The sequence below is a fragment of the Lichtheimia ornata genome, assembly GCF_029851405.1.
Source record: "Lichtheimia ornata isolate CBS 291.66 chromosome Unknown scaffold00065, whole genome shotgun sequence".
NCBI classification, from domain to species: domain Eukaryota; kingdom Fungi; phylum Mucoromycota; class Mucoromycetes; order Mucorales; family Lichtheimiaceae; genus Lichtheimia; species Lichtheimia ornata.
The window spans coordinates 68,845-89,519 of NW_026695385.1; the positions used below are offsets into that span (position 1 = coordinate 68,845).

Consider the following 20,675-nt stretch of genomic DNA (forward strand, 5'->3'; position numbering starts at 1 on the left):
AATGTCTTATACACTCAAGTAATCCTTTAATCCAACATCATGTACAAGAGATGGGCTGAGGGATATGATGAATTGCTTCTACAATGGGGGAGATACATCGATATGGGAAATTTCTATCCTTTAGGCGGTGCATTGTCCAAAGGTGGATGATGGATAAGATGCGTGGTGGCGAGTTATCCAATATGACCATCAAGGAAATAGGGCATGAGAAAGTAGATATGGCGTCAAAATGGGTCAAAATGACAAAAGTGGGAAAAATACGTTAATGTTCGACGTGCCACAGTCGAACTTTTTTTATGCAGGCGACAGCAGCCACTTGACTATCCCCGCTTGGAGTTATCCGGAGTAAGTAAAGCTTTCCTTTCTGAGGTGCGAGTTCACTATCATCCTTCCCCGTGTATTTGTAAGCACGCAATTGCCAACCCTTTCTCTCACTCTCTCTCGCTCTCTTTCTCTCCTCTGCTTCCATGTCGGGGAGATCGCATTCAACACCGGAAGCTGGTATGTCAAAGAACCTCGCAATGGGTAGACATGTGTATATTCAATAGAGCTATTGTCTTTGATAGACGCAACACCACCACCACCGCCACAGCATGCCGTCCACCATTTCACAGTATGTCTATATCGACACCTCGCCCATTTCGACCATTGAATATGAACATTTATGCATAGATCCGTGCCACGTTGGTAGGGTTGGTGATTGGCAGTATTATGTGTTTCTCCAACATGTATTTTGGACTTCAAACGGGATGGATATCCATGATGTCGTTGCAGGCGTCGTTGCTTGGCTATGCAGTATTCAAACCCTTTCGATCAAAACTCGCTCGTCCCTTTGGCCCTGTGGAAAATGTGGTTCTTCAAACGACTGCCGTTGCAACAGCTACCATGCCATTAGCTGCTGGTAAGTATAAGAGACAACAACAAGAACACACTATAAAGTATGTACTCAATGGGTGCGTCTTGATAGGCTTTGTCGGCATCATTCCTGCACTCGGTTTATTGACATCGGATGATCATTCTGAAGGTCCTATTGTGTTATCAGGTTGGCAGTTGGTACTTTGGTCACTTGGCGTTGCTTTCTTTGGTGTATTCTTTGCTGTTCCTTTGCGCAAGCAAACCATCATTCGTGAGAAACTTCGATTTCCATCAGGGACAGCAACCGCTGAAATGATCTCTTTGCTTCATCAACCTGCAACATCCGAAAAGATACAACAAAACACCAATCTACGCCGTCGACATGCACCTCAAAGTGAACAAGAAGATCAACCTTTGTTATCTTCACCATCTTCTACATCATCCTATTCACCACCACCACCAGTTTCCAATTCACCTTCCAATGTCGCACTAGCCTCACTTTCACACGACCATCATTCAACAAATGATTCATTGCAACAAGAACGACATCAAGAGCAACACATTTCTGAAGAAAGCTGGAGCTTGAAGCTGCATGCCTTGATCATTTCATTCAGCTTGTCATCTGCATACACGTTGCTTTCCTATTTCTTCCCCATCATCTATACACTACCGCTCTTCAATTGGTTATCGCTCAACACCATTGATTTCATGGGATGGGAATGGTACTTTACACCGAGTCTTAGCTATGTTGGCCAAGGCATCATCATGGTATGTGACCAAGAAGAAAAGGGGAAACCATTTCATGTACTAAACTTTGTTTCTTACAGGGTCTTCCTACCACTCTTTCCATGTTGCTTGGATGTGTCATTGGTTGGGGAATCTTATCACCCATTGCTTACTATGCAGGATGGGCACCAGGACCCGTTTCGGATTGGAAGACGGGATCGAAAGGCTGGATCCTTTGGATATCTCTTGGTGTAATGGTGGCAGAATCAATCGTATCTCTTGGTGTTGTCCTTGTTCGTTCGATTATCAAGTGGATGAAGCCTTCCAAAGAACAATCTTCACAAGCACATTATCAGCGATTACGCCAAGACAATGAAAGTCTCGAAGCCGAGGAGGAAATTGAACGTGATACATTTGAGTATGATGAAGAGGAAACAGATGCGCCAGCTGAACAACGTGTCAAGATATCTACCACCTTGATCGGCTTGTTGGGATCCACAATACTTTGCATCTTTGCAGTGAGCGTCGTGTTCGGTATCCATGTGTTGCCGATTGGAATGGCGTTTTTGGCAGTGGCAGTGGCAATGTTTTTGAGTGTGCTTGCCGTGCGTGCTTTGGGAGAAACCGATCTCAATCCGGTAGGTGTATATAAACTTTTGACAACAATCGCGATATTGATTGAAGAATTCAGGTCAGCGGTATTGGAAAGATCAGCCAAGTCATCTTCGCTCTTATTATGCCTGGTGGCATTGCCGCAAATCTGATTGCGGGTGGCATAGCTGAAGCAGGTAAGATTAAATGTGAGCATTCATAAGGAGAATACTTACTTATCATGGTGCATAGGTGCTCAGCAAGCTGGTGATTTGATGCAAGGTAATCATCATTTATTGCTATCATGTTGTCATTGCAAAAGAGGCTGACGTATCTTTATCTCATAGATCTGAAAACGGGCCATCTACTAGAAGCATCACCTAAAGCACAGTTCTATGGACAATTGATTGGCTCCTTTGTCAGCGCCTTTGTTGCAACAGGTAATACGGATATCGGGATACGTCAAACATGATGGGATGTCTTATACCAAAAGATGGGCATTAGGTGCATACAAGCTGTACACCACCGTGTATCAAATTCCAGGCCCTGAATTTCCAGTTCCCACAGCTCATGTATGGTTGGATATGTCGAGATTGGTGAATGGTCAACCACTCCCTCCTCACGTGAGCGAGTTTGTCTTGGTGTTTTCATTGTTGTTTGCAGCTCTTGTTCTTGCCAAGGAGGTGGGACCATCCAATCAACAGCATACGGGATGGCGTCGCTATATACCACAAGGAATCGCATTTGCTATTGGCATGTACAATCCTCCAAGCTTTACGTTGGCTCGTGTTATCGGTGGTTATTTATGCCATGTTTGGAATCGATACTGCGACCAGGCATCGCCATCAGCCGCAGAGCAAGACAATTCATTCTTTGGAAAGTATCGCCACAAGGTGGGCAAGGTCTTTATTATCATTGTTGCAAGCGGATTCGTATTGGGAGAAGGCACGTTCGCGATCGTTAATCTGGTTTTGCGTGCTTGCAATGTACCACACTTTTAAATTATACATGTATATCCTTTATTCACCATACAACTAAACTACTAGAAATAAAGAGGTTGAACCTAGAAATCAATGTATGCTTGCTATCACAACATGAAATGATCACAACGACGAGTATCATAGCAACGATGCTTATACATTTCAAGCTACGAGGTTAAATGAACCAGCTATCGCGAATTACCTCCTTAATTGTGTTACCCCCCGTATCGATGCTTCAATGATCTACCACGACGTATATACTGTACCTGTCATGCCTTTATATTACGGGGTTTGTGTTGGACCAACAATATAGTCAGACGCGCACCATCTCCATGGAAAAAGGGAACCAAAATTTACACTCCCAGCCATCATGGCAGCTATTCAATGACCGCCCATCTGGGATCACCTCCTTCTCTATGTACTAGCAAAAGTGGAACGTTAATCATTCGCGAAATAAAGATCCGGTTAACAAGATGATTATGATGCTCTGATATCGATGTGTGTGCCAAATTCGATGTCGCTTTACTATATTTCGAGGTTTGTGTGATTTAATCATGCCTGTGATGTTGCAGTGGGCCACCGTAATTGGAAATCAAGGTAGGTACTGTGCTTGTAATAGGGATCACAAACTAATGTAAGCTCACAGGGAGCTTCTTTGAATTCGAGACTTGCTTTTTCCGGATCTACAATGTGCGCTTCCCTTATCATCGACAAATTCAGGGCAACATGCACTTTGACAGCTTGTATGATCGCCAGCAGCGGAGCGATCGAATCTTTGAATCTTGTTTTTGTATTGTAATGTATACAATGCCTCGTTTTATTTCTATATCTCCTTATCCATGCTCCTTTTCTAGATCTACCAGTGCTTTCCATTTCTTTACTATCAGCAAGTTGGAGATGATGAACCCAAGCTCCGATAGGATGTGAGTATGCGTGTGTGTGCGTGTGTGTGAACAAGATATCGAGATATCTACTCTTTCCGCTTACATGTGTGCTGACTTGAAAAAAAGTTGGAGATCCCACGCATATTTCCCACCTTCACTTTACGCTCGATTTACTTTCTTTATCACCTTCTTTTCACTTGTCATTCCAACATCCCAGCATTTATGGTGAGAATAGAATAATAGTTAGTGCGCCGAGAATGATAACGGGGATGTGGAAAGAAAAAAGTTTTAAGGTTCTACCTTACGAGTGCGGAAGAAAATGTTCACGGTTACACTTTGAGGACTCGGACCGAAAAGCTGCGTAATGCGCCTTTTTTAACCCATGATCCAAGACAGGCTCAAATATTTCCAAACAAGTGATGTTTGAATATGGATGGCTATATACTTGATGCTTATCAAAGTCAAGTTTTTTCTTGCTAGTTGGGCAATGTCATGTGAGAAAACCAATATAGGCTTGGAAGTAAAGCTGTCATGCTTCCGGGCGGACTTGTGTATGTGGTATGTCGGAGAACAGGATGGGTAACGTTGGTGCCATCTCTTGTAATCCCCCACTTGGCTCACACCCCCAACAGAGAACGCTGTGCATCTCGCTCTCTCCACCACCCCTCTTTGTATATGGTTGCACTTGTAGAACCTTTCTCTTGATCAGTACAGCCGGTGCATGAGAAAAAGTCATAGAGGGGACCTGTTCCCTTCTCGAAGCAAATCGTAGCAATTTCCTTTGGTATGTGTAGCACTTTTGGACCTTATTTTTGGCTGGCTCTCTCATCTTGCTCTTTTTCTTCATTCTCTTTCCTTCATTATACTCTCCCTCCATTAGAGCTCCCCTTTGGCATACTCCCTTTCTCCTCTTTATTACCATCCATCCCTTGGCTACTTTCACTTTTCTTCACGCACATACAAAAAGTAGCAAGCTCCTCATATCCCTGTGATTCTCCTATCTATCATCCACATACAAAACGATGAACAGCCTTGACCTCAATTCTGAATACATGAATCATCTCTCCCCGCAATACACTGAAGCAGCTGCTGCCGCCACCAAGATGGAACTCACAGCCGTTGACCAACCCATCATGTACCAAGGTAGGTGTGTCTATATCAAAAAGCAAGGCTTGGATACACTAACACACGCGTGTTGTTTAGGATCGCCACCATTGTACTTGTCGTCATCACCTGTACAAGCAGCTCCCATGTTTTATCATGATGGCCAAGTTGCTACTACTACTGCTGCTAGTGCACACCACCAACCTTTTGGTAGTCCCGATTCGTTCATGTCGGGTATGTCGCCGCAGCATAGCCCACTCTCGCATCATCCTGTAGAGCCACCCATGTTGGTCGCGTCGTCCTCATCTTCGACGACTGCATCATCCGCATCATCCAATTCTTATCTTAATCAGACCCTTGCCAAGGCATCGTCATTGCCTGAATCATTTTATCCCGAGTTTCTTCAATATTCCAAGGAATCATTTGAACAGCAGCAATGTTCTGGTGGTAGCAACGCAGCTCCAAAGAACAAGAAGCGACGCTGCTTACAGCAACAACAGGATGAAAACAATGATCAACAAGATGATCAAGAAGAAAACCAGCAACAAGCTGAAGAAAATGATACCGATGATGCGTAAGTCAATCTTTTTTTATCACCCCCTATCGTTTCTTTGGTACTGAACCTTATTTTCAGCAACATGACCACCGCCGAAATGCGTCGTCAAATCCATATCCAATCCGAGCAAAAGCGTCGTGCTCAAATCAAGGATGGCTTTGAGGACTTGAGAAACGAATTGCCCGCATGTTTGAACAAGAAAATGAGCAAAGTTGCTTTGTTGCATCGAAGTAAGTATCCATTGGCCATACAAAAATCTTTCTGGTTACTCATTCATGTCATAGCTGTTCAACACATTCAACATCTCAAGAGCACACAAATGACCATCCTTGCTGAATTGGAGCGGCTAGTGCATGAAAATGAGCAGCTTCGCAAGTAAGTGTCACTTTTACTCTTTGTTGTAAGCAGGTGAAATTGACCTAGATGTATGATCACAAATAGGTTCCAACAAGGTGTATTGCAGAAGCAAGCCTTGGAGAACATGTACACCATGGGTAATATGTAAATTGATTCATCGACCATCCATCTTATCTCTCTACCCATTCCTATTCCATTTGTACACCTTTTGTCTTCTCTCGCTTTCTCATGGCAAAATCGCATCTATCTGCATCATGTTATTCACCCACCCAAGCAAGCCACAAACTAACCCACATGCCTTTCACTGACTATATAACCAAAATGCACTCTCACCTAACTCTCTCTCTCTTCTCCCTACCCTGGCAAAGGAGCCCTTTTTTCATTTTTCGTTTTGGCTCCTCTTATAGACATCTTCTTTCTATTCCTCTTTTCTTCTTATATACCAAATGACCCGTCCTCCATTCTCACCCCGCTTTTCTTTCTCCTCCCCCTCTCAATCTCTCAAGTGGACATAACCAACCATACACCCATTTTGCTTTTTTTCTACCTTCTCTTCCAACTCTCTCTCTCTCTCTCTCTTCTCCATGCTTATTCTGGGACTATGTGTTTTTAAACTTTTTTTGATTTTCCGTTAATGAAGCAATCCAAAGGGAAAAAGAAATCAAAACAACGTAGCATAGCATATATGATAAGCGGATGAAATATGCCGTCATTGATGCCGCACAATGTATGTGTGCGTCTGTGCACATTGTTTCCATGATATCACCACAAATAGGGAAATGACAGATCATCTTTGTTCATAACGTACTTTCACATGATCAATCAATGAGCCCAAGGCAGACCCCAAAAGCCAACGTGGTCGACATGTGTCAGCTGGGATCATGTGGGGGGAAGGGAGAAGACGACAACAAGGTCTATTTTGAAACATGAATCTTGTTGCTTTTAAGGATGATAACCATTGTGGGAATAAAACCACCATTGAATAGTAGTAGCAAAGCGTATATTGTAATTCATTAGAAGCGCTGGTAAAAAGTGTTGGGGGGGGGAAAGTGGGGAAGGGTATAAACAGAGCAAAGGGCAATATCCTTGAAAAATCAACTGCATGTGTGTGTGTATATGTATAAAAGTGTGCGTGTGGTGATGATGATGATGATGATGATCACCAAGTGGTGTATCGTTCGCCTGCTTCGAGCAGACCAACAGCTAATTTCAGTGCGTTTTCCACCCGCATGCCAAGAATACCGGCATCTTGTATTGCTTTTTGTTGTCGCTTTTCACGGGATGCTGTATTGATCATGATCGGTAGTTGCAGCAGCACCTTACATATCGTAATGGATAATTGCATACGCCTCCAGATATCAAAGTAGGATAATCGTCGCAGTTCCTGCTGCAGCTCGTATAAACGCATCACCTCAAATTGAATCACCTTGTAGTACGTTTGTGTGGCTGTGTGCGTGTGTAATGCATTACGTTAATATCCAGTTGAATTCTATTGCATGTGGTTTTTACTTACATAGTAGTAATTCTCGCATCTTTCGAAAGGCAAGCTCGATTTGAATGATTGCATCTTCACTTATACGCATGCCAGGATTGGTTTCATTGAGGGCATCTAGCAATCATAATAAGGATGAGAACAAAGTTATCATTGGATACCTTTTTTCAGGACTTACGAATAAATGCACGCATGGTTTGGAATTCCCCATCCATCATTTCGATAAATAACTATGACAACATGTTAGAGAATGAATGATGATTGCAATTCTTTCTCTCTTTCTCTTACCTGATGAAGTACGCGTTGTAACGTTTCATTTGGATTTTCATCGTCTAACCCTGTACCTGGTTGAGCTGGCTTGGATGATAAATCATACATCAACTTTGAAGAAGGATTGCTAAGGGTCTCATAGGCGAGTGATAACACTAAGGGTGAGAAAGCGTAGATAACAAGATTGAAATTAGTTAGGAGGTTACTGAACGGGCCATTTCCCCCATCGATCTCTCTCTCATCAACAACAACAACACACACTCACACACACACACGCTCACCCCACCACGATGACATCCCCAACTCAAAACCCCCACCCATCACACACACACACGCTCCCTCTTGTCTCTCCTATTGAACCACACGATTGCTTACATTGGAAACTCTCAGTGGCTCGAGGATAAGGTGGCACAAATTTGTCTGGGTGGCATACTCGACTACGCTACATGGGATATCGTTACTATTGATATGCATGTGATCATTTGATGATAGTATTCGTTCTTTACCCGAATGTAAGCTCGTCGTATGTCTTCGGTGGATGCCTCCTTGGATACTCCCAATACATGATAGTAATCGGGCGCGTTGAGGATGTTTTCAACTTGCTGATACTTGTCGTTGTCAGCTGAAGTGGTTGGTTTGTTGTTGACATTGGTGACCTTTTTGGCTGGTGTTGCTCCTCGGTAATTCCAAGGACTTATGAATGGCATGGTGATAGTTGTGATGGTGGTAATTCCAATGAGGTCTTTGTTGTGAATGCGTCAATGGGGAGAGTCAAGTAGTGGGGGAGTAAAGAAAGAAGGAAAAAGGGAGTTGCAATGACAGACAAGGCGGCGTAGACGTGGGTTCTATCTCACTCTCTTTGTGTCTCTCCTAAAGCTTATCAAAAAGAGTCAAGACGCTTTGTGCGTGTGTGTGTGTGTGTTTGTAGGAGAAGGAAGAAGGAGTTGTGTGTCTGCGGTTAATGTTGGATTGGGAGAGAAAAAGAAATGCAACCCACCCAAGTTACAGGCTGGTCTCTCTTTCATGTGAAAAATCATAATACTCTCACTTTTTTGGCTCACTCACTCACTCACGCACTCTTTCATTTTACCGGCATTTCAACCGAGTCAAGTTTCCATTTGCTTTAGCATGATTCAACAAGTTGTAAGAGTAAAAAGATGATAACCCATCATGCCCCTAAACGTGTCGTTTTTATTTTCTTGTCATGTTGTTGTTGGGTAAACATAGTTTGGACTATTGTTGTCTGTTGAGCATAGTGGAAAAAAGAAAGGGGATCCGCACATGCCTTTGGTGCAACCATGTTCCCCGATCCAAGGATCCTGTGTAAGGGCCAGTGCGTTTTTGTTGGCACTGATCAAAAATTTCGTGATTCATGTGCAAATATTGCACCCGACTTTGTCATTGCCCCACCTATTCAGTGGCTTGCTACCCAAGATAACTTATCATGCAATAAAATGATAATAACATGCACATGAGGGTCTATGAGTAAGCAAGGACACAATGAAAAAGGGGTGATTGGGTGGTGTGATCTCTATCTCTACGATCCCCCTGCGGACATGATCTCTTTGTATCTTGGTTTTTATAGATATCGACCATGGAAACCCAACTAAACAACGAACCCAGCAAGGTGCTGAGCTTTCTTGATGACAATGTGCTAGTACAAAGACAGCAATCCTTTCCATCAAGGCTGCCATCCAAAAAGAAAAAGAAGCTTTTGATGCATATGCACCATGTCGTCATCATCATTGATTGTTGCCAACGAGAATACTTATCCTTACTCTTCAATGCGCACACAATGACTGGTTCATTTGTGTACACCCAATACCCATCCTTGTATTTGCGTCTCAGTGTAGCACCTTGCTTTTATGTACAGACTCACATGATTATTGTTGACATTAAAGCTGCAGCAAGCGGCGTGCATATTTGTGACCTGATACTTGCATAAAATCCTTTCAGCCATCATGAAGAAGGACAAATAAAACAGTCGACTCATTCGAAAGTACAGCTTTTGGTGAATGCGTACATTATTATGGATCCACCGGATAGCAACCAATACGTCTTTGCATATTGTTGCAGGGAGGAAGATGTGTTCCTGTTATAAAGATGAGACACCCCAACTTGCATGGATGATGATGTAGTAGATGAAGATGCCCATTCCATTTGATGATTATATAAGAATGTCCCTGATATTATATAAGAATACAGAGCCATAGGCTGGTCTTTTATTTGAAATGCATGAATGACAAAAGGCTGATGTAAAATGTTACACAGGAGGAGGAGGAGGAGGGGCGGGATGTCACTTATCCAACGGCAGGGTGTGCACGCACACACACATACACTTGTTTGTTCGCCATGGCTACCTTTGTTCACGAGCATGTCAACCAATTGAACAATGCCTTGTCCACCGTCTTCCAAGATTGTGCCGAGCTACACCAGAACGGGAATGTCTCCATGACAAGCGAGGGGGATCAGAAGAAAGTGTCCTTGTTACTTGCCAGCCAAGCGATCGATCTCTCGCGAAAGAACGCGTTACCAGACCTGGAAATGATCAAGCGGTACCTGGATCAGTACCTGAAGGAAAGCGACATGCCTCGTGAATCAGCAATGGAGTGGTTGTTCGTTACAAAGTGCATGGTTGCTATCTATGGTGTGCTTGTCGACACGGTGCTCAACTCGACACTTCCGCTTTCCGAGTCTGTCCAATATTGGAATGATATCTACGGCAGCTCTTTCAACGAAGCTTATTATGCACTTGCAAGTAAGTATGATTATGATCATCGTGACGCATGTCAACAAGCATGACTGATGATGTTGTTGTATGATTTAGCTGCTCCTTGGCGCCTTACCACCTTGGTCACCAACACGATCCACGCCATGCAAGAAACCCAGATGGGATTGGCTCCGCTCCTAAGATCGCCCGAACACATCTTGACAAGCTTGTTTCCTCAACGTAGCGACATGCGCCAGGATAGCATCGCCAACATCAAACCTGTAAAAAATGGAAGAATGCATCGGGTCTTTGATCTCTTCTCATCTCACCGCCCTTGGATCGCACAATTAATCCACCAAGAAGTCGGCCTTAAGAAAAAGACGTTGGATCAGCTGCGTACACAGCAAGCAACACGACTCGGCCTTTTGATCAAAATGGGTCCTCAATTCCAAGACAATGATGTATCTCACCAAGTTCGAAAGTGTGTGCGTTTGATGGAGTTGGTCGTTGAGCCCTTTGCAAAAGGATCCGATGTTGTGCCAGAGGATACACATGTGGATGTACAAGCAACCATCGGTAAGACTTGGCTATGATGGGTTATTACAATGAGTGAGATTAACATGATGAGGTGCATAGATGCTTTGAATGCACCCATGGCTACCACGGATGATACCAGCAATGATCCCAAGCATGTTGCAAAACAACTTGTCGCCTTGCTCGAACATTTGGATGTATGCGGCACTCACATGCACCAAGCCTATGCACAATACCAGCCTCCATCCACCCTTGTACGATATTGGATCCCATGCTTGGTTACCTTTGTTGCTGGCCAAATGACAATTCGCTACGTATTCAACAGAAAAGAAGCCATCATTGCATGGTGTCAAGAGCTGGGAACGACATTGAAGGATTTTGCTATCAATTGGATTTGGGAGCCTGTGCTTCGCGTATGGGATACCATTCGTCTCAAGGATGAAAGATTGGGTGTGCTCAGCAAAGAAGGATTGCGTAGTGATGTGGATGTAAGGAGTAGAAGGGGGATGGTTTGTTTAATGCATGTTGCTAAGAACCCTTCTCTTATTATTTAGTCTTTGGAACGAATGGTATTGGCATTTGCACGAGATCACTATCAACTTTCACCCAATGATGCGGAGCAATTGATGACCAAAGTGAGAGATGGCGACTTGTCTGTGGTTCTCAAGGCTTACGAGAAGGAAATCAAGGTTCGAATGGGATAAGCAAATACGATCTTAGAGATGTTCTAATGGTTATTTCTTTGTCATTTAGAATCCCATAAAGAACGCAATTGCTGGTAAGTGGATATTGCTATGATTCAATGCAAGCCCCTTAATGACATTATACATAGGTGATCTTATCCAGACACTTTTGATCCAAGTACAAAAGACCAAAGTCGATGTTGATCTTGCTATGGCTGCATTGGACAAGCTTCTCAAATCAAACGAGCTCAACTTTGCATTCCTCGGTATGTGATGGTATTACTTGTAAATGGGATGATGATTGGCTGATTGACATTGATGATGACAGCTGTGGCGCCATCCATGCTGCTCACATGGGCATCGTTTTCGTGGATCAAGTCTCTCTTCCAGCGACGTACCAGCCAAGTAGGAAAAGCAGGTGAACCCATACGTGAAACAATGAGGTAAAAGAGATGGGTTAAGCGAGCAGGATGAATGGCTCATGACAGCTTTTAGACGAGTGGAGCGCTTGTTTGATCTTGCGTTAACCGAGAAATATGGCAAGGACCAATTGGGATGTGAGAGCCAAGGTATCTTATTGTGCGAAGTGCATTTATTGAGGATATACGCATTCCAACTACCTCGACGAAGATCGATACGGGACCACTTTATGGAAGACTTGCGTGATTTGGAGGATGCTCGATTATCAGTTGCGCAAAAGCTGGGTGTCATTACTCGTATGCATCGATCATGGGATTTCCTACAACCTAGATATGCTTTTCAAGGCCAAAAATAAAAAATTTATTCCCTTTCCTCTCTCTATCTTTCTCTCTTTTCTCCTCCATTCTTTTGTCTTCATCATCTTCTTCATCATCATCTTATGTCCCAAGAGCAACCTATCCAGTGCCCTTATGATTCATGCCAGAAAATGGGTATGTTACTCAACGTCTATAACCACACAAAGGTGCCGCTTTAAGACTCAAGATGTCAACGTTGTAGTACCGCAGGGCGAGTTACAGATGCACATGGATAGACATCTAGCCGAACAATTTGCTGCAGAGGATGAGCTGGCATGGCAAGCGAACATAGGCGAGGCAAAAACCCATGTCAAAGTAAGCGACGAGTGATGATAAAGTTTGATGACTTGAAAGTCTTACAATATAGCAACAATAGGCTGATGATGACAAGAACAACATGCAGCAACCTTCCTCATCGTCTTCAACAACCAGCGACTTGAGACGTCCCATTGCCATAGACTTGACACAAGATAGGGCGTTTTGGGCCAAATTGAAGAGGATCAAACCTCGCGAACGCGTTACCAACATGATACAGCTTCTCGTACCTCGACTCTTGCAGATCGGCAGCACCAAAAAGAGCCCTGAAATGCGTGTGGTGTACTTGTGCGATAGTACAGTCGACCAAATCATGACGCAGCCGTATGATAAGGGATGGGGCTGTGGATATCGCAACTGTCAAATGCTGCTATCGTATCTTCAAAAAGCGCAAATCAATGGCGTCTCATTTGTCAAGCATGTTCCCAGCATTGAAGGCATTCAATATTTGATTGATCAAGCATGGAAAGATGGTAAGTATATGGTTTATTGTGTATTACTATGGATCATTGTTTGGCTGATACGTAGGTGGATGACAGGTATTGATCGATCAGGTGCTGCACAATTGGAGCATGGGATTGTAAACACTGAAAAGTGGATCGGTGCTACTGAAGTTTATGCGCTTCTTACCTATCTTGGAATACGCTGCAAGATCTTGGATTTCGATTCTGCATCCATCGCTTATGACGATTCACGTGTTACCGAATTTGCAAATGGTCTTCTCGATTGTGTACAAGATTACTTTGTATCTGGCAGCAACCTCGGCACCCACACCAGTGACAATGAATCCAACACCGTTCACATGACCAACAAGGCACCCATCTATATACAGCATGAAGGCCACAGCCGAACCATTGTAGGCATCGAAGTGATCAACCAAGGTGAAAAGCGCAACCTGCTCGTGTTCGATCCTGATCGCAAGCTACCGGAGACCAAAGCAGCCACGGAGGATCGTGGAGGCCGAGTGCTTACATCCTATCGTTTGAATCCTCATGTTCTTGGTGGTAAAGCACAATACCAACTACTTGTTCTCGGTGATGCCACCATCGACAATCAGACGAACCGTATCCGATTCAACAACGACAAGAGCATCTTGCTTACAAAGATAGAGCAGTATAGCATGAAGAATCTCGTTAGTGTTCGTGCCATGTGATGTTGTATCAAAATGCGTTTCTTATGCCGATAAACATGTCCCATTTTATTGGTTTTCCTTGTCTACGCTCATTCCACTACCACTACTCCTCCTTTACAATGTCTATGGACGAATGGAAAAGTAAATTGTCTACTGAGAATCGACTCCTCTTGTTTGCTTACTATTTCGCTCAGTAACCAAAAAGCGGAAGGCGTCTTTTTCCAATACGCAATCGCCCTTTGATTCAGACCATTACTCGGCAGGATTGGCAGCCAAAATCTCGAGAGAAGAGCAATCGTCCAACACTAGTGCAACAACAACAATCACACCGATGGCAATTGACAATGCTGAACGAGCCATTACTGCTACTCGTCGTGTCCTTGGCACCTTGCGTCTGCGTCCAGCTATGCAAGTAGCCTTCCACTTGAAAGGTGAGACTTTTGGATTTCATGCAGCAGTAGGGTTTGCTTCTGACACACGTGTAAAACAGGTCCTCAAAGTCATTGGATGATGGATCCCTATCTAGAACAAGTCTGGGAGCAATTGAGACAAGTATTGAGCATGATCTTTCAAAACAAAAAGCCAAGCATGAGCCTGCAATGTGCATACGAGGTACAATTGTGGATGATGCGAATGCGTCATTGTTGGTATCAGGTCATTCATTCATACATGGAAAACCCAATTTAGGCTTGCAAGCTTTTATGCCAAAACAGCAAGGCACAGCATGTCTTTGGCCGACTGAAAACCGAATTATCCACACATATTCAACAATCCGCATCCATGTTGTCAGAGTAAGCATCACGTGATACCTTGCATTAAGCGTGCTCACAAAGGTATCCTGCGATGATAGGCTACGAGGAGAAAAGTATCATTTGATGGACGTCGTGAGTCAACAATGGCAAGTTCTCTGCAGTGAGCTGGTAAGTTTGGGTTAAGATGGGTGACGGCCTACATACAAGACATTCACACTTTCGTTTCCATAGGCTCTCATCCGCAATATCTTTATCGAACTTGATCGGCGTTATGTCATTTGTGAAACAAGCTTTGCTTCGATCATGTAAGCTATCCACATTTATGATCCCATTGGTGTTGGCTAACGAGCAATGGGTAGAGACTTTGGTCAGCACCTTTTCCGAGAATCAGTTATGGCTCGTGCGGATATAAGTGAACCTGTGATTGATGGCCTAATCGATATGATCGAAAGGGAACGGTAGGGCTTGATAAAAATGATACATGGCGTATAAAGACATGCGACTTACTATACTGGCTATACATGTAGCAATGGAGAAGGCGTGGACCGCAAGCTCCTCTACTGCCTAACAAGCATGCTGAGCAAACTCAATATGTATACCTCCCACTTTGAGCCTGCCTTGCTCCACAATACCCGCGACTATTATCAGAAAGAAGCCTCGCAGCTATTGGATCAGATGACAACCACCGAGTTCTTGTTGCACGTGGATACGAGAATCGACCAAGAATGCAGTGATCGATTGGAAAGCTATTTGGATGGCAGTAGCAAGGTACCGCTGATGGATATTGTGATTACCGAGACCATACACAAGAACATTGATCGACTCCTTGACAAAGGTATGTTATAATGCCAGCAACGATTTTTCATATACTCATACACAAACAATGGCAAACAGGCTTTGATGCGATGATGGATCATTCTGAAAAGAAGTCTCTTGGCATTTTTTATACTGCTGTCTCAGGAAAACACCGTCTCAGTGAAGATTTCGGAAAGCTGCGTTCAGCGTTTGGAAGTTATATAAAGGTAAAGAGAATAGGATCAAGGAAATGGGATGGCGATAATGATGATGATGATGCTAATGACTGGCACGTTACTATTAGCGACGAGGCACGGAGCTGATTCAAGATCAAGGCAAAGATCACAGCATGATCTCGTTGATTCTCACATTCAAAGGCGATATCGACACTATCTGTGCAGAATGCTTTGACAACGATGCCATGTTTTTGTATTCGATCAAGGAAAGCTTTGAGACATTCATCAACAGTCGACGCAGCCGCCCAGCCGAGCTATTAGCAAGATTCATGGATGCAAAGTTAAGGGCTGCAGCCAAGGTGAGCAAAAGCCATGGGACGCCATCATCATCACCAGTCGTATGCTGATTATTACTTTTAACACGTTTTAGAAACCCGATCAAGATCTTGATGAGCTGATCGACCGATTGTTTGTGATCTTCCGCTACATTCAAGGTAAAAGTGGGTTGTGCATGATCATTGTGTAACAAGGTTGAGCTGAGTCGGGGCCATTACAGAGAAGGATACCTTTGAGTCGTTTTACAAAAAGCATCTCTCACGTCGTCTTTTGCTCGGTCGGAATGTGTCTCTCGATGCCGAGAACAATATTATCTCCAAGTTAAAAGAGGGTAAGTCATTATCAAATAGCGACAATATGAACATGTTGACTTATTATTTTTCATCATCAAAGAATGTGGTGCTGGATTTACAAAGGACTTGGAATCCATGTTCAAAGATATGGAGATATCCCGTGACCTTGCTGTTGATTTCAAGGTATGCACACGTGGACACAAGGAATCGATTTTGCTCACCCATTTGCTTTTAAGAACTTTGATGATTACCCTTCATCCGGTGACATTTCATTCAACGTGAATATTCTTGCACAAGGAACGTGGCCATCTTACCCAGCATGTGAAGTTACGCTTCCAACACACGTAGGTATCTCTTTATCATGATGGCATCGGAAAATGGTATTCATTCATGTGATGGTATGTAGATGAGAGAATATCAGGGATCATTTGAAAAGTATTACTCGACCAAGTACAAGGGAAGGCGATTGATATGGCAAAACTTTCTTGGATCGTGCACAATGAAGGCCTATTTTCCATCCGGCGTCAAAGATCTAAGCGTCAATCTGCTGCAGGCAGCCGTATTATTATTATTCAATGATGCTTGTACATTGTCGTATACCGATATCATTGCAGCTACTGGCATGGGTAAGACGCATTGAAAGGAGGTGACATTGCTCTCTTAATAACTCCCTCACTCGCTATCTAGATGCGAAGGAGCTTAAACGCACTCTATTATCCCTGACTTCTGGACAACATCAGCTATTATTGAAAAAGGACGACAATGATGATGATGGCACCGCCGCAACCAGGGAAATCTCTCCACTTGATACCTTTGTTTACAACAGCGGATTCATATCTTCCACCTCAAGGCTTAAAGTTAGCGTCCCGCAAGCCGATCCATCAGCTGATGATAATCGAAAAGGAACTCCTACCAAAGCTCTCCTCGACCAACAGCATCAGGTAAGAAGAAGAAGGATACAATGAATATGAACGCGTCAAATTGAATGGATGGGTACACACGTAGATTGAAGCAGCTATCGTGCGGATCATGAAAACCAACAAGAAGCTAGCACATGATGAGCTATTGCATGAATTGATCAAACAGCTTGGATTTTCACCCGAGGTAATAAGGTTGATTGTGTGTGGATACTCTTTTTAGTTAACTTGAAATCATCATCAGGTGGCTGATATGAAGAAACGGATCGAATCCTTGATCGACAGGTAAGAAGCTTATAGATGTGATGACGATTTGAATTGAACGCCCGCTGATTTTATTCTTCGTCCGCCACTTGAACAATAGGGATTACCTTGGTCGCGATAAGGATGATGTGAATGTATACTTGTACAAGTAGCAGCTTGAGCAATTAAACCAGCGTTATTATACCCAACCCAATCGATTCCATATCAACATTGATGTTCTCACGGATGCGCTATATTATTGCTTCTTGTTGGTGGTGATGAAAAGTGACGATGCACACACACAAGGTCCGATATTTCTGCCCCTCTTCACCAAAAAGCGTCTAGTCAATGGGTTATATTTTCTGATTCACCTGATCAATAAACACCTAATTTGGTATCGTGTTCATGGTATAAAAAAAGTCATGTAGTGGGTATACACACAACATCGTGGGTATGTGTACGTAATAAATGCAGCAGAATAATGAAACAATGAGGATCATTCCTCGGCACATCTTCTATTACAATTTACGTTGAGTATCAAGTCCTTGATTGCTTGTACCACTTTGGCACCCATTGCTCGTGATAACGGTGTTGTTACAACAACGATACGAGTAACTAGCGCTTATCATTTGCACGTTGGCGATGGCAATTTGGGTTGGTTCATACTTGTACACCCTCCCGGGGAGTGAAAAGGGTCCTTTTCTTTTTAATAATCAACACATCCATTGTCTTTTTATCCATCGGCGACGATCGGGTACTCTTTGTAATGGAAAGGGCTGGCCCACTTTGTATGGCGTGAGCGCGTAATGTAACCCAACAAGGTTAAGGTTCCTTTTTGGTGATCTGCATATATCAACTCCGTCTTTAGCGCTCTTTTGTGTTTCTTTGGATCCGAGCCGAAGCAACGGCGCGCTCCGTTTCGCTTATCGGATGATGATGATGACCCCCCTTTTTGTCATTCTCCTCCAAACTCACAACCCCCTCCCCGACATCCATCATCCTGTTTCTTTATCTTTGGGTATTACCAAAGATGAAAAAAGTGGAGCTTTATGTCAAAGTGAGACCTGTTGCTGCAAGGAATTAGGGGATGAAATAAAAATAATGACATGTTGGGAACCCAGCATGATGTTGCACTGAACCCAAATGTGCTACAGCCAAATTCATTCGTAGCACACTCTGTGTCACAGCACAACCAAACAATTATTTTGAGTAACCAAAACAAACAGCGTTTAGAGTAGAAATAGATATGAGTATATAATATATTATAGTAAAAGTAAGAGAGAGAGTGTGAGTGAGTGAGTGAGAAAAAAAAAGTAAAAGAGGGAAGCAAAATGGGTGATTAAAGTAATAAGTACTAGTCAAGAAAGAGAAAAAGACACACGCAAAGAGATAGCTAGAAAAGAAAAAGAGATGCAAAAAAGTGACAGATTTAAGCAGTAGCTTGAACAGTGGCGGGCGATGCTTCGGGCACAGCCTCTTGCTTCTTGGCAGCAGCAGTATCAGCAGCAGCAGTAGATTCCTCCTTGGGTTCCTCCTTTTGTTCCTCCTTGGCAGCATGTTGTTGTTGTTCATCGTTCGATGTAGAGGCAGCAGCAGCAGCATTGGTGGTGGGTTCCTGTTCAACAGCCTTCTTTTCCTTCTTTGGGAAACTACGAAGGATCTTGGTCAAACGACGACCCAAAGGTGAAGATGAAGACTTTTGTTCTACATAACGTGTGTTCACATGATGAGTTCCATGCGTGACAAAAGGCGTTAAAAATTTTCGTCATTTTTACCTTTAGCAGGTTGTTCGTTGTTTTCCGTAGATGCAGCAGCAGCAGGTGCAGCAGCAGGTGCAGCTTCGTTGTCGGCGGTAGTGGTTGCTGGTTGTTGTTGTTCCTGAGCAGCAGCTTCATCAGGAGTAGCAGCTTCCTCTGCATCCGTTGAAGTAGCGGGTTGTTGCTGTTGTTCCTTCTTTTTGAAAAACTTGTTCACAAAAGGCTTAATGTGATCCATGACATTTTGATCTTGCTTTGGGGTGGGAGTGGTTTCCGATGCCTCGGCAGCAGAAGTCTCAGCAGCAGCAGCAGCAGGTTGTTCTTGTTCCTTTTTGGCTTCTTCTTTGGGAGCAGCTTCAGTGGTGTCTTTGCTAGCAGATGCTATAGTAGGTGCATAAAAGAAAATGGGATCAGCAACATGATAGAAAAAGTGATGTGCAATGGAAATACCTTCTTGTTCAGTAGTAGCAGGTGCAGCAGCGGGTGTATCATCCTCCTTGACAGGGCTCTAAGAAAGAGAGATACAACATTAAAATCGATGACGATAAAAGGAGCAGAGTGCAAAGGAGGAAAAGAACAGGTGATACAAGCCATGCCAGATGACGCATGGGAAATCATACAACCGAAACAATCATCAGCAGGTTGATCTCTTTCTCGTAATTTCCTCCTTGCTCCCTTCCACATCTGGAAAGTGTGAAATGGTAACGTAGCTCTTACCTTGGCACGAGCAAATAAACCATTCAGGAAACGAGATCGACGCTTCTCACTCTTGTCATTGCTGGGAGAAGATGGCACCTGAGGTGTTTCATCCTTGGGTGGCGGCACAGGGGCATCAGTGGATGGGCGGGCTTGTTCTTCAGTAGTAGCAGGTTGTTCTTCTTCTTGCTCAGCAGGTGATTCAGTGGATTGAGCAGGTTTCTTGTCTTCCTTTTTGTCAGAGAATTGCTTCTTGGCCTTGTTCCATACCATAGACAAACGCTTGGTTGTGTTGGATCGAGTTGGCGTGGGAGCGGGAGAACGAGATGATGCTGCTGGTGCATCTGATTCTGCAGCGGGCTTATCGTTATCCTTGGCAGGTGGAGCAGGTGCCGCCTCTTCCTTTTGTGCTTCACTAGTGGTGGTGCTTTCCTTGGGAGCAGTATCCGTATTAGTGGTAGTGTCTGCTGCTGCTGCTGTTTGGGTGTTTTCAACAGGAGTCTCAGTAGCAACAGGTTCAGTGGGCTTAGTAGTTTCAGTCATAGTGTGTGCTTTTTTAAATGTATAGAGAAAAGAAAGAGAAATGAAAAACGGCCCAAGATGCCAATTTTATGTCTTTTTTAGAGTCACACGTGATCGACTCCTCTCCTGTCTTGTGCGTAGTACAAGGGAAGAAAAAGGAATAAATGATGCTGCGGCTGTCCCGACTCTCCAAAAGAGTAAAAAAAGTGTAATACCATGTCAT

At 43.6% G+C, this 20,675-nt stretch overlaps 7 protein-coding genes across 7 annotated transcripts; 5 read left to right on the forward strand and 2 right to left on the reverse strand.

Moving 5' to 3' along the window:
- Nucleotides 1–467: 467 nt before the first annotated feature.
- O0I10_010139 (uncharacterized protein) lies at nucleotides 468–3,173 on the forward strand (the record flags this gene model as incomplete). The annotated part of the gene is made up of 9 exons (XM_058490122.1): nucleotides 468–501; nucleotides 567–613; nucleotides 673–901; nucleotides 968–1,623; nucleotides 1,683–2,219; nucleotides 2,273–2,369; nucleotides 2,425–2,454; nucleotides 2,520–2,612; nucleotides 2,677–3,173. 9 exons carry the CDS (start codon nucleotides 468–470, stop codon nucleotides 3,171–3,173), a joined length of 2,220 nt encoding a protein of 739 aa, XP_058339105.1.
- Nucleotides 3,174–5,058: 1,885 nt separating this feature from the next.
- On the forward strand, nucleotides 5,059–6,201 carry O0I10_010140 (uncharacterized protein; the record flags this gene model as incomplete). Its single annotated transcript, XM_058490123.1, has 5 exons — nucleotides 5,059–5,179; nucleotides 5,240–5,714; nucleotides 5,775–5,926; nucleotides 5,981–6,071; nucleotides 6,138–6,201. The coding sequence occupies 5 exons, from the start codon at nucleotides 5,059–5,061 to the stop codon at nucleotides 6,199–6,201; spliced, it is 903 nt and encodes a 300-aa protein (XP_058339106.1).
- A 1,011-nt stretch (nucleotides 6,202–7,212) lies between these two features.
- Nucleotides 7,213–8,522, reverse strand: O0I10_010141 (uncharacterized protein; the record flags this gene model as incomplete). Its single annotated transcript, XM_058490124.1, has 6 exons — nucleotides 7,213–7,499; nucleotides 7,567–7,662; nucleotides 7,724–7,775; nucleotides 7,834–7,970; nucleotides 8,191–8,257; nucleotides 8,322–8,522. The coding sequence occupies 6 exons, from the start codon at nucleotides 8,520–8,522 to the stop codon at nucleotides 7,213–7,215; spliced, it is 840 nt and encodes a 279-aa protein (XP_058339107.1).
- A 1,645-nt stretch (nucleotides 8,523–10,167) lies between these two features.
- Nucleotides 10,168–12,517, forward strand: O0I10_010142 (uncharacterized protein; the record flags this gene model as incomplete). Its single annotated transcript, XM_058490125.1, has 8 exons — nucleotides 10,168–10,573; nucleotides 10,643–11,101; nucleotides 11,162–11,547; nucleotides 11,614–11,748; nucleotides 11,813–11,837; nucleotides 11,892–12,008; nucleotides 12,071–12,185; nucleotides 12,238–12,517. The coding sequence occupies 8 exons, from the start codon at nucleotides 10,168–10,170 to the stop codon at nucleotides 12,515–12,517; spliced, it is 1,923 nt and encodes a 640-aa protein (XP_058339108.1).
- Nucleotides 12,518–12,601: 84 nt separating this feature from the next.
- Nucleotides 12,602–13,986, forward strand: O0I10_010143 (uncharacterized protein; the record flags this gene model as incomplete). Its single annotated transcript, XM_058490126.1, has 4 exons — nucleotides 12,602–12,653; nucleotides 12,721–12,833; nucleotides 12,895–13,306; nucleotides 13,373–13,986. The coding sequence occupies 4 exons, from the start codon at nucleotides 12,602–12,604 to the stop codon at nucleotides 13,984–13,986; spliced, it is 1,191 nt and encodes a 396-aa protein (XP_058339109.1).
- A 98-nt stretch (nucleotides 13,987–14,084) lies between these two features.
- O0I10_010144 (uncharacterized protein) lies at nucleotides 14,085–17,650 on the forward strand (the record flags this gene model as incomplete). The annotated part of the gene is made up of 19 exons (XM_058490127.1): nucleotides 14,085–14,106; nucleotides 14,160–14,396; nucleotides 14,456–14,577; nucleotides 14,653–14,756; nucleotides 14,816–14,885; nucleotides 14,949–15,022; nucleotides 15,077–15,175; nucleotides 15,245–15,552; nucleotides 15,612–15,739; nucleotides 15,817–16,047; nucleotides 16,119–16,182; nucleotides 16,245–16,355; nucleotides 16,418–16,500; nucleotides 16,554–16,661; nucleotides 16,724–16,943; nucleotides 17,005–17,258; nucleotides 17,323–17,421; nucleotides 17,479–17,519; nucleotides 17,599–17,650. 19 exons carry the CDS (start codon nucleotides 14,085–14,087, stop codon nucleotides 17,648–17,650), a joined length of 2,427 nt encoding a protein of 808 aa, XP_058339110.1.
- Nucleotides 17,651–18,906: 1,256 nt separating this feature from the next.
- O0I10_010145 (uncharacterized protein) lies at nucleotides 18,907–20,473 on the reverse strand (the record flags this gene model as incomplete). Its single annotated transcript, XM_058490128.1, has 4 exons — nucleotides 18,907–19,181; nucleotides 19,253–19,615; nucleotides 19,685–19,742; nucleotides 19,952–20,473. 4 exons carry the CDS (start codon nucleotides 20,471–20,473, stop codon nucleotides 18,907–18,909), a joined length of 1,218 nt encoding a protein of 405 aa, XP_058339111.1.
- Between the last annotated feature and the right edge of the window lie 202 nt (nucleotides 20,474–20,675).